The 12284-nt window shown below is 46.1% G+C and overlaps 1 protein-coding gene across 2 annotated transcripts in view; it reads left to right on the top strand.

Moving 5' to 3' along the window:
• Positions 1–6505, top strand: part of TRIM15 (tripartite motif containing 15) — an 11787-nt gene extending 5282 nt beyond the window's left edge. Inside the window, exons 2-7 of one of the 2 annotated variants that reach the window (XM_017510520.1) lie at positions 987–1082; positions 2109–2339; positions 3055–3077; positions 4318–4433; positions 4794–4826; positions 5634–6505. In XM_017510520.1, coding sequence (XP_017366009.1) covers positions 987–1082; positions 2109–2339; positions 3055–3077; positions 4318–4433; positions 4794–4826; positions 5634–6151 — 1017 coding nt within the window. In that variant the 3' untranslated portion in view covers positions 6152–6505. The remainder of the gene's footprint in view (positions 1–986; positions 1083–2108; positions 2340–3054; positions 3078–4317; positions 4434–4793; positions 4827–5633) is intronic. The other variant, XM_017510521.2, reaches the window with a different exon arrangement.
• The last annotated feature ends 5779 nt before the right edge of the window (positions 6506–12284 follow it).

The following is a 12284-nucleotide window of genomic DNA, read 5'->3' as shown; positions in this document are numbered from 1 at the left end:
CTTTATAATTACCGTCTTTATAGTTGGGTTTCTGAATGGACGTCCAACTTGTTGATTCCCGGCGCTAGAATCTGAGCAACCCACTGCACCGGCCAAAATGGCGGCTGAAAGTCCAGTGTCTTTAGCAAAATATTCAAGGCCCTTCGTAGTCAGGATCCTGCCTCCCTGTCCAGCCTCATCGCTCAGATGTGTCCAGCCAGACTGAGCTGCGCTTGCTGTTTTTTCCTGAACTGTCTTATTCATTCCTGCTTCCAATACTTTTTGCACTCAGTCTCTTTCTCCTAGAATACTCCTCTCCTCCTCCCATCTCTCTCTCTCTCTCTCTCTCTTTGAGACAGAGTCTTGCTCTGTCACCAGATTGGAGTGCAGTGGTGTGATCTCAGCTCACTGCAACCTCTGCCTCCAGGGTTCAAGCAATTCTCCTGCCTCAGCCTCTCTAGTAGCTGGGATTACAGGCATGCATTACCACACCCAGCTAATTTTTGTATTTTTAGTAGAGACAGGATTTCACCATGTTAGCCAGAATGGTCTTGATTTCATGACCTCACGATCTGCCCACCTCAGCTTCTCAAAGTGCTAGGATTACAGGCATGAGCCATCACACCCTGCCTCTCTCTTGTTAAGTATTCAATTCAGGAGCACTAAGTCGTTTTCTCTCCCTCTCTATTCAACTGGAAATGTATCTTTCAAGGTGCACTGTAAACGTTTTCTGCTTTCTAAACCTTCCCTTAGGCCTACAGGCAGAGCTATCCTCTGTGTTCCCATCTCACTATGTGCACCCCTGAACTACTGCATTTATCTGTCTGTATTTTAATCACTTGAAACTGACTTATTCCTAGATAGTGATCTCTTTAGGAACAAGGACTGGGCCTTTTCCACCTTCGAATTCCTCAGCACTCAGCCGTGTGCCCAGGATGTGGTAATTAATATTTGTGAGTTGAATTATGAATTCAGCCACCTCTGTCCACCCATTCTTCTCCCCACAGGATCGTCTCAGGAGTCGACTGGAAGCCCTGAGCATGGAGAGAGATGAGATTGAGGACGTAAAGTGCGGAGAAGACCAGAAGCTTCAAGCACTGCTGGTACAGGCCACGTCACTGGCTACCTTTTCCTTTGAAGGTTTTTCTTAACAGACTCTGGGGAAAACTGTTGGCTGGTATCTGTTGCCTGGCTGAAAAGAACTGGCAAACTACTCTCATTCACCTTCCTGTGGCTGCACAAAGGCATTTGGGATCTCAGACCATCAGCACTGGAAGTGGTTCTGATGTCTTCTAATACAAGATCCATCTTACATATCACATTTTACAGAGCAGAAAACTGAGGTCCAGAAAAGCAATGTTCTCAAGGCCACATAGCAAAGCCCAAGTTCATAATGAACCTGGATCTCTTGACCCTTAATCCATTGTTCTTTCCATCCTAGTCTGTCTTCCTGAATATACCACCTTCAGATGGGAAGCTTGGCGTCAGAAGGTGTATATTAGTGTCAGGATTCTAGTCCTGACCAAGGTTGACCTTGAGGACAGTAGGCTGATGGTGTGGCTGCATCTGGCTCCCTCACGCCTCTTTTTTCATGCTATAAAGTTATGGAGGAATCGGAGTGTGGGGATTTCTGGTACCTTGACCAAGGAGACAGTATGGGGACAAAACAATCTCTCCACCATCCCTCAGCTCTCATCAAAGTATGCCCTATAGAGGGTGATTTCCATGGCTAAGACCAAAATCACACACTCTCCCACTAAGGTGTATTGACTCCAATCACAACTTTCTTTGGTCTCTAAGAAATGACTACAGTCTTCCCCACCTAACTCTAAGAAGGTATAGTAGGGTTAAGATGGTATTGTAGTTGTGGAAATATTTTTGAAAAGTTCAACATTGTTCTGAGAGCAGAATGTAGCGTTATTAGAATCTCTAGCTAAGGCAGAAGCACAGCCCTTGTCATTGGTAAGTTCATCCTGAGACCTATCTTCTTCTAGGCATATTCACAGGTGGAATGAGTCCGGAACTAGTTACTCCCTATTCCTGTTAATCAATAAGAAGTACATAGATGATCATCCTGGGCACTATCTCTGAGCCCCTTCCTAACCATGTCTGTCTTTTATCCCTTGCAGGCTCAGATTGAAAGCAAGAAGCATCAGGTGGAAACAGCTTTTGAGAGGCTGCAGCAGGAGCTGGAGTACCAGCAGTGTCTCCTGCTGGCCAGGCTGAGGGAACTAGAGCAGCAGATCCGGAAGGAGAGGGATGAATACATCACAAAGGTCTCTGAGGAAGTCACCCGGCTTGGGGCCCAGGTCAAGGAGCTGGAGGAGAAGTGCCAGCAGCCAGCAAGTGAGCTTCTAAAAGTGAGAGACACCTCACACTTGGTGGGATAGGAGTGGGACTCCATGGGAAGGGGGTGGGCACCACGCTGTGGGCTGGAGAGAGGCAGAAAAGGGAAGTCGAGAGAGGTTATGGGGATGCAGACCCAGAGGGGCTGGAGACTTGCCCAAGTGATACAATGTGGTCATGTTAAGGGCTTTAGGGTCAGACAGTCTTGGATTTGAATGTTGGCTCTTCCAGTTGTGTGACTTGAGTGAGTCTCTTAAGCTCTCTAAACATGGGGATGACAACAGCACCTCCCTCATAAAGTTGTTGCAAACTTATAACATTCCATATAAAATGCTTAGCATGGTCCCTGGTACATAGAAAAAACTCAATAACTGATGTCTGCTGTGGTGATGAATATGTGATCCCGGTTCACATCAGGTTCAGCAGGTCCCTGCTGAAGGTCCCTGAAGGCAGGTCCCTGCTCTCCACCACCTCCTAATCACTGCAGACACAACCCACCCACAATAAGGCTGAAACAGAGAAACCAGCACAAATGAGCTGACTATAGAGGCACAAATTAGTAGGAAAGCGTTATGTAAAAGAACAATTGAATGAGTAGGTAATTGAACAGGACAGCTCTCTGCAGGAAGAGAGTTTTTAGCTCACATTTTAAGGAAAAAAGGATGTACACAATCCCTAACAGGAACGATTTATGAAAACTAAATGCATGTTCTTGTCTTTCTTTTGTAGGATGTCAGAATCAACCAGAGCAGGTAGGGTCCACTCCCCAGTCCTGCCTCCTTTCACTCAACATGAAGACTGAAGGGGCAGGGGCAAGGGCAGGGGCAGGGGCCCTTACTACCACCCACTTCCCCTCTTCCAGGAAAGCAAAGGCACTCTGGCAGACACACTGTCTCATTCACCCGTGCACAAACAGTCCAAACTCACTAAAGATTTGTGTTCTAAAGGTTAATTTTTAAACTAATTGGTTGGTATTGGGGACACATTTTTCCCCTAGAAGTGAAGTTATAAATGATAATCATGTTTTTAGGTTGATCCAGGAACATTTATTTAATCTATGCAATTATTAGTACTTGAGACGGTATCTAACACCATTTAAAATGTAATTCAAAGGGGAAATACTTTCTGTAGACTATGATAAGCATGGAAACCAGGAATACCAGCCTATTTTTACACACATCTCTTGTTTCCTTCAGAATTTTCTAAAGCTGCTGCCAAAGGACAGCCACCAGGAGCCAGAGGCATTGTAAATGCATGCCCCTTTCCTTCCCTGTCTGCTGCAAGCATGAGCAGTCTGCACTGAGATGAGAAGAGGTGTAGTGACTAGGGAACACTTGCCACGTGCTTTGTGCCTATTCACGCACAGGGAGGATAAGCCCAGGGTCCATGAATCAGGAAGTGTCTTCAAACATACTTTTCAAAGAGCATTAGAGGTTTAGATCTAGAAGGGCTTGGAGATCTTCCAGTCTGATGAAGAAACTGAGACCTGGGGGGTGAAGAGTGCTCAAGGTCATGCAGCGAGTATCTAATGAGGACTGAGCTGGGACCAGAATCAGGAGCTTTTTCATTGCAATATATATTTTCTTTTATCTTTTTTCTCTTCCCTTCTGGCCTCTTTTCTTTTACAAATAGTAGTACACAGAAGGGTAGTTTAAAGCTGTTTTCAAATAGTACCCTGTTGCCCTCTAGAGGCTTTAATGGGTAATGATCTCTGTCCCTCAGCCCACACAAGTCCAAACACTCTCCTACAGGGGCCTACTTCTCCAATTCTTGAGAAGTAATTATTGTTAGTTCCTCTTAGGTTTAACTGAAATGCCTACAACTTTACTAACTACACATTTCTAGCAAAAGTAAATAAATGATACTCAATCTGATTGATTATTCACCACGGACATCAGATCATTCTTTAGTTTGATTTTTTACCTTCACTGGGTCTCACCCAAACATTTGTTTTTGGAATTTGGAGCTAACTGGTTATCAACCTGTCTGCAGGTGTGAGATGAAGACTTTTGTGAGTCCTGAGGCCATTTCTCCTGACCTTGTCCAGAAGATCCGTGATCTCCACAGGAAAATACTTCCCCTCCCAGAGATGATGAGGATGTTCTCAGGTAAAGGGGAAGGGGCCTCAGTTTTCCCCAGTTCCATTAGCTGCCCTCCTGCCTTCCACCCATCTCCATTCTTCTCTGCCTTCAAAAACTGGCTCAAGACATCTTCCCTCCCCAGATCCTTCGCTTAGTGATCTCAACTGACTCAGGGGCACCATTCCCAGAGCATCTCTTCCACTCCCTAAGGACAGATTCTGGACTGAGAGTCCAGGAGGGTGAGGACCACTTCTCCTCCACTAGTCCACAGCAGAAGCCACAGCCTCTGTCCTCATCTTCACATTGTACTCAAGACACCTTGCCCCTGGGGATACCTGTAAGAAGTAATAAGTCACAGATCTCTCTTTCTATTTCTGCTTCCCTCAGAAAACTTGGTGCATCATCTGGAAACAGATTCAGGTAAACAGCTTGGGATTTAGGGTCATTCTTCCATTCACCCATTCAGTCCATGGCAGCAAACAGAGCAATACAATGCATGAATTCTGGAGCGTGATTGCTTGGGTTCCTGATTCAGCTTTGGTAGCTCTGAGACACTGAGCTAGTTATTAAGCCTCTGTCCCACAGTATTTCTTTATCAGTAAAATGAAGGGGAAAAAAGTACTGTACCTGTCCCATAAGTAGCTGTGAGGACAAAATGAATTAACACATGCAAAGAGCTTAGTATATTACCTGACTCATAGTAAGTGCTTAATTAATGTCATCTACTTGTATAGATAATACTGGTTAAAAAAAATATTTATCAAGCCCTAGATTTCTAAGCAGCATTGTGCTGGACTCTATTGATTTGAACAAATAATGTTCAATTTTTAAAATCACATTTGTTTTTAATCGGTGCTTAATTTAGAAATTGTTTCCACAAGCATCACCTCACTCTGGTATAGATCAGTGCTTTTCAAACCTGACATGCAGAAAGGTCTCCTAGGGATCCTGTTAAAATGCAGATTCTGATTTAGTACGGTGGGATGGGGTTCAAGATTCTGCATTTCTAACAAGCTCCGGGGAGATGGGGATGCTGCTGGCCCCTCCCCCTGCACTTTGAGAAGCAAACCCTTGCAGCACCACTTGCCGATTAGGTAGGACTGTTCAGAGAAGTGGCCCAAGAGCAGGCTGCCCCAGTCAGTGCTCCTAACTCCCACTCGCGTTGCCTGCTCTAGGAGCAGCTGTGGCTGCCGCCCGCTGTTGAGGTCTGCGCCCTCCTCCCTCTAGGGGTCATCACTCTGGACCCCCAGACCGCCAGCCGGAGCCTGGCCCTCTCGGAAGACAGGAAGTCAGTGAGGTACACCGGGCAGAAGAAGAAACTACGAGACAGCCCCCTGCGCTTCGACGGCCTCCCGGCGGTGCTGGGCTTCCCGGGCTTCTCCTCGGGGCGCCACCGCTGGCAGGTGGACCTACAGCTGGGCGACGGCGGCGGCTGCACGGTGGGGGTGGCCGCGGAGGGGGTGAGCAGGAAGGGGGAGATGGGCCTCAGCGCCGAGGACGGCGTCTGGGCCGTGATCGTCTCGCACCAGCAGTGCTGGGCCAGCACCTCCCCGGGCACCGACCTGCGGCTCAGCGAGATCCCGCGCGGCGTGGGCGTCGCCCTGGACTACGAGGCGGGGCTGGTGACCCTCCTCAACGCCCAGACCCGGGAGCCCATCTTCACCTTCACTGCCTCTTTCTCCGGCAAAGTCTTCCCTTTCTTTGCCGTCTGGAAAAAAGGTTCCTGCCTTACCCTGAACGGCTGAAGTGGGGCGCGCGAAAGGCAGTGAAGCGGAGACCGTGGCGCCCTGGGATCCTGCTCAGCCCCTGGCCAGCTCGCGGCCCGGGCGGACCCCTGTGCCCGCGTGAGGCGAGAGGATAGGGGACCTAAGTCTGGAACAGCCGTTGTTTTTACTTTATTTATCTTAGGCCCTCAGCTCCCTGACGTCCTGAACCTCCCCGTGATGCTCCGGCCTTCTCTGCACCTTCCAGTGCAGAACCACAGGGGGCTCGGCTTAGGGCAGCAGCCAACCTAGGAACCCGAGGGCTTTGGGGTGCGGGGAGAAAAAAAAAACCTAAAATAAAATGTTTAAACTGCTTCAAAATAATCATCGTGGGAATAACCAGGGTTTTGTTGCACTTGCATTAATTTATACAGTTAACTTCGTACTTTGACACACACCTGAAGATCCCTCCGCCTTTGTAGGGCTTAGGGCCTTTTCAGCAGCCCTGGGTGGACCCCAGGGCCCCTTCCTTTCCCATCCCTACTGGTCCTTTCTCTAGACTGGCAGAGAATGTCCTAAGAAAGTGTGACTCACAGACCTCTGCATTCCATGTGTCTAATTAGTGTGGATGAGGCTGAAGGCTTAGATCCAGTGGAATCTGCCTGTGTTGGCAATTTGGGGCAGAGATGGGTTGGGGGAGTAGATGCAGAGAGGATGGGTGCTGATCCCTCTGTGACCAAGACACAGTCCTGTTCCTTCTTTTACTCAGGACACCCCTGATGACAGTGGGACAATCACCAGGCCCCACTGTTAAATAAAATGAGGCTTTTGCTCAGGTCTAACTAACCTCTCAATATTGCAGTTATTATTTGAACACAGAAACAGACCACAGGTTAAAAAACTTTACAAAGCAAGTGTAAATCCCTATACAGTTGATGGTTGCCCCAACCCCTACCCTTTCTCCTCTCCAGTAGAACACTCATTCTCACCTCCCACCCTAACCTCTGAAAAAATCTGCCTTCAACTGCACTCCAGGTTCCCTGTAGTGTAAGACGATACTCTACGTACAAGAACACCTTAGGGCCGGCATGGTGGCTCACACCAGTAATCCCAACACTTTGGGAGGCCAAGGCGGGTGGATCACTTGAGGTCAAGAGTTCGAGACCAACATGGACAACATGGTGAAACCCATCTCTATTAAAAGTACAAAAATTAACTGTAATCTTAGCAACTCAGGTGGCTGAGGCAGGAGGATCACTTAAACCTGGGAGGCAGAGGTTGCAGTGAACCAAGATCACACCACTGCACTCTAGCCTGGGTGACACAGTGAGATTCCATCTCAAAAAAAAAAAAAAAAAAAATAGGCTGGGAGTGATGGCTCACACCTGTAATCCCAGCATCTTGGGAGGCTGAAGTCAGGGGTTCAAGACCAGCCTGGCCAACCTGGTGAAACCCCCCATCTCTACTAAAAATACAAAAATTAGCTGGGTATGGTGGCAGACGCCTGTAATCCAAGCTACTTGGGAGGCTGAGGCAAGGGAATCACTTGAACCTGGGAGTCAGAGGTTGCAGTAAGCTGAGATCTTGCCACTGCACTCCAGCCTGGGTGACAGTGAGACTCGGTTTCCAAAAAACAAACAAGCAAACAAAAGAAAAGAACAAAAAAAAAAATCTTTGTATTGGGTGAGCCCCTGCTCCTAAAGCATGGGTCAGATGTTTTAAAGGCACTCAAAGAGTTTGCACCATATGTGAATTTTATTTAGAAACTGCAACATGGGCTGGGCAAGGTGGCTCATGCCCGTAATCCTAACACTTTGGGAGGCTGAGGTGGATGGATCACGAAGTCAAGAAATCAAGACGATTCTGGCCAACATAGTGAAACCGCATCTCTACTAAAAATACAAAATTTAGCTGGGCATGGTGTGCCTGTAGTCCCAGTCCCAGATACTCAGGAGGCTGAGGCAGGAGAATTGCTTGAACCCAGGAGGCAGAACTTGCAGTGAGCTGAGATCACAGCCCTGCATTCCAGCCAGCTGACGGAGAGAGATTTTCTGTCTCAACCAAAAGGGCTTAGCGTGGTGGCTCATGCCTGTAATCCCAGCACTTTGGGAGGCTGAGGCAGGTGGATCGTGAGGTCAGGAGATCGAGACCATCCTGATCAACATGGTGAATCCCCATCTCTACTAAAATCAAAAAATTAGCCAGGCATGCTGGTGCTCGCCTGTAGTCACTGCTACTCGGGAGGCTGAGGCAGAGGAATCGCTTGAACCTGGGAGGCCGAGGTTGCAGTGAGCCAAGATTGTACCACTGCACTCCAGCCTGGCAACAGAGTGAGACTCTGTCCCCCTCCAAAAAAATATAACGTGAATCACTGTGATGTGAAAAATTAACCCTAACTTGACTGTTGGGCAAATAGAGGTTCTTGATATAAAAGAAACAAGACAATGTGGGGTTCCTTCTGCCCCCGAGTGTGGTGAGCAGAGCCGTCTGTGTCCGACCCAAGTGCCTTGGTAGTCCAACCTAGTAGCACTAATAGCAGTGGTAGTAGTAGTATTGCCCAGTGCTTATTATAAACGTTTTGTATGCTCATGGTTAAGAAAATTTAAACATTTTCAAAGTGTATAGATAAAAAAACCTCTTTCCCACCCGCTCAACACTTCCGCTTGTCACTCCCCATAGTTAATCATTGATATCAATTTTTTGTATATCCTGCCAGTTTTGAATACAAATGTATATTGCTTTCTCTTTTTTTTTACATAAATTGGATTATGCCATAAATACTCTTTGCAAACCCTCCCAAAAGAAAAACAATGTGCAACACATGCTGATTATAATGTTGGTCAAACATTATACAAGGCTATAAAGTTAAAAAAAACTTTTAAAAATCATATCTTCATTTGAACCTTACAACAAGCCTGTGAACTACATAAGACCTATTTTGTTTTTCTCATTCGGTGGTTGAGAAAACTGGCACACAGTTAAATGAACTTGTCTAACCAGTTTCACAGCTGGTGCTTGTGACCTGCTGAAGTAGAACCTACCGGTCCTGGAGCTCAGCACCTCAGTGCAGTCACCTTCCCACCACACTCAGGCTTCTGAAACAGACAGATCCCAATGGGGCTTTGTTTCGTTTGCTACCCATTGAATTCATGTTTTAGACAGGGCATTTTTAGTTCCGTATGAAACAAAAAAAAAAAAAAAAAAGAACCAATGAACCATAAGCACACTGTATTTCCAGGTCTCTGGTACTTCTAATTTTAGAGTGGTCCCGATAATTTTAAAATGCGGATATGCACATTTGGAGGCTCTGCGACTATATTAATAAATTGTTCTGCATAAGAAAGAAAAGAGAAATTTAGAAGCCAAAGGAGGTTTGGGAGTGGCTAAGACCACAGGATGAGGCCTGGGAGCTGTCTGAAGGAAAAGCAGAGGAAAATGATCCATTTGGTGGTCCAGCTGCAGTGGAGGATAGCTACGCTGCAGTGTTTATGATGTAAAACTGTCCTTCATCTCCCCTGCAGGATCCTCAGCACAACCTATCTTGCCCCTAATGCTTTTTGTAAGTGTTCCTGAGTTCCAGGTGCTGAGTTCTGTCCACTACTGGGCAGGAGGCAAAGAGGCCCCACAAAAGAACTGCTGGGCTGCTGGATTGCATGAGGAGCAGTCCCACTGAGGTGCCTCAGAGAACCAGAGGGGATATTGTGAGGACCCAGGTGAGGCCTGTAAGGGAATCTCTCTGGAGCCCAAGAACTGTGATGACAGTGAGCTGGTTGTAACAAGAACTAGAGCTGAGGCAGATGCATTGTCTCTCTGGTCGGCTTACTCTGCTCTGGCTGTGGGGCCCATTCTCCCGTCTACAAGGAAGCTTCCTGGCTCTACTCATGGCCTTTATTTTCCCTTTCATTTTCAGTTCTTTCCTTCCTTCAGACTTCAGTGCAGAGCGCTGACTCAATCATACCTCTCTGTTCTTGGAACACAATCATCATCAGTCCATGCAAGATATTCTTGTTTTATTTGTATTTTCTTCTCTCTCTCCAATTTTTACTCCCATTCTCCTCTTTCCCATAGGCAGCTATTCCCTAATGTTTTTCTTTTTTTAAAAAAAAATCCAATTTTTATTTTAAGTTCAAGGGTACATGTGCAGGATGTGCAGGTTTGTTACATAGGTAAATAAATGTGTGCCACGGTAGTCGGCTACACAGATCATCCTATCACCCAGGAATTAAGCCCAGCACTCATTAGCTCTTCTTCCTGATCCTCTCCCTCCTTCCACCCCCACCCTCCAACAGAGCCCAGTGTGTGTTGTTCCCCACCCCATGTATCCATGTGTTCTCATTATTTAGATCCTACTTATAAGTGAAAATGTGGTATTTGGTTTTCTGTTCCTGTATTAGTTTGCTATGGATAATGGCTTCCAGTTCCATTCATGTCCCTGCAAAAGATATAATCTCATTCCTTTTTATGGCTGCATAATATTCCATGGTGTATGTGTACCGCATTTTCTTTATCCAGTCTATCACTGATGGGCATTTCATTTGATTTCATGTTTTCTGCTATTGTGAATAGTGCTGCAATGAACATACACATGAATGTATCTTTATAGAGAACGATTTATATTCCTTTGGGTATATACCCAATAATCAGATTGCTGGATTGAATGGTATTTCTGCCTGTAGGTCTTTGAGAAATCGCCACGCAGTCTTTCACAATGGTTGAAATAATTTACACTCACACCAACAGTGTAAAAGCATTCTTTTTTCTTCATAACCTTGCCAGTACCTGTTGCTTTTTGAGTTTTTATTAACAGCCATTCTGACTGGTGTGAGATAGAATCTCATTGCGGTTTTTTATTTGCTTTTCACCTATAACCATCTGATATTTGACAAACCTGACAAAAACAAGCGATGATGAAAGAATTCCCCAAGCACTCAACAGAACCTAGTTGAAAGCAGAACAATTCTGTCTTATCCATTCTGTTTCTTATGTGTGACAAATCCAGCCCAGCACTCTAAGACAAAGAAAACCAGGATGGCAGAGCTCGTACTCAGAATAACAGATGAAGGGAGGAGTGGAGCCAAGGGTGGACTCTGGTCATGGCCAACTTTCCCTGCATCTCTAGAGCTAGGTGTCCCTAGAATGCAAAGAGAAGTACGGCTTCATTGTCTGGGAGCAAGAGCAGGGAATTCAAAAAAAAGAAAGGTGTATTAAAATTCAGAGAAACAAAGAAATACTCATGAAAATCGCTGTGTAGATTGCCTTTAATTTAGGATTGTGGGGCTATCACCAGTGAATATTATTTGTAAATTTCATGCCTCCCACTACACTCTTGTGTCTAAAAAGACAGGAGCTAATTATTCTTATGATGACAATACAGCCATTGCCACTATAATCATCTCCCCACAGAAGTCTCTTTGTAGAGGAGTTCTGAGACTGAGTCAGTGGCCCTAAGAACTATGCAGAATGAACAGTAAATGCAAACACGTCGAGATACCCAGCTGTGTGGATATAAAGGCCTCTTCTAGTCTTGACTCTGTCAAGGACTTTGAGCTTGAGAAAATTATCCCACTTCCTCAGGGCCTAAAGAGCACTGAGGATTCTCTTCTAACTCTGAGAACTTGTGACTTAAACCCTAACTTCAAGGAGCTGTTCATCTACAGGAGGGAGGGTGGTGCCCTTAGACCCTCTAGGTATCACCTTGTTACTCTCATGACCGGGGGCCAATTTCATACACTTTCTTACAGTTCTCATAGGAGAAACAACCTCCTACCTCTGTGCTCAGTAGTGAAAGCATGGACTCTAGAAACAGGAAGCCCCTGGTTCAAATCCCAACATGTTTCAGTTGTGTGACCTTAGGGAGGTTTACTTAACTCCCTGAGCTTCCAGATTCCTGGTCTGAAAACTGGGAACAAGTGCCTACCTGAGAACTGTTGTCAGGACTAAAAGAGATAATACATGTAAAAGTGCTTGGCACATTGCCTGGCACAGCATAAGCAGTTAGTGAAGATGATGAGCTGGAAAGAACCTCAAAGCGGATGAGATCCAGGCTTTTGCCTTTAGGCAACATCTGATGATGTCCATTTTACAGAGAGGGCAATTATCTCTATCACATGATCTTCCTTGTTATGGTATCTTCTGGGCCAGGTTCATAGAGCCGAGTTGCTGCAGGGGGTTTGAA

The sequence above is a fragment of the Cebus imitator genome, unplaced genomic scaffold (genome assembly GCF_001604975.1).
Source record: "Cebus imitator isolate Cc_AM_T3 unplaced genomic scaffold, Cebus_imitator-1.0 Scaffold440, whole genome shotgun sequence".
Classification (NCBI taxonomy): Eukaryota; Metazoa; Chordata; class Mammalia; order Primates; family Cebidae; genus Cebus; species Cebus imitator.
The sequence above is the reverse complement of the archived record's forward strand: the minus strand, read 5'-3'. Positions and strand labels throughout refer to the sequence as shown.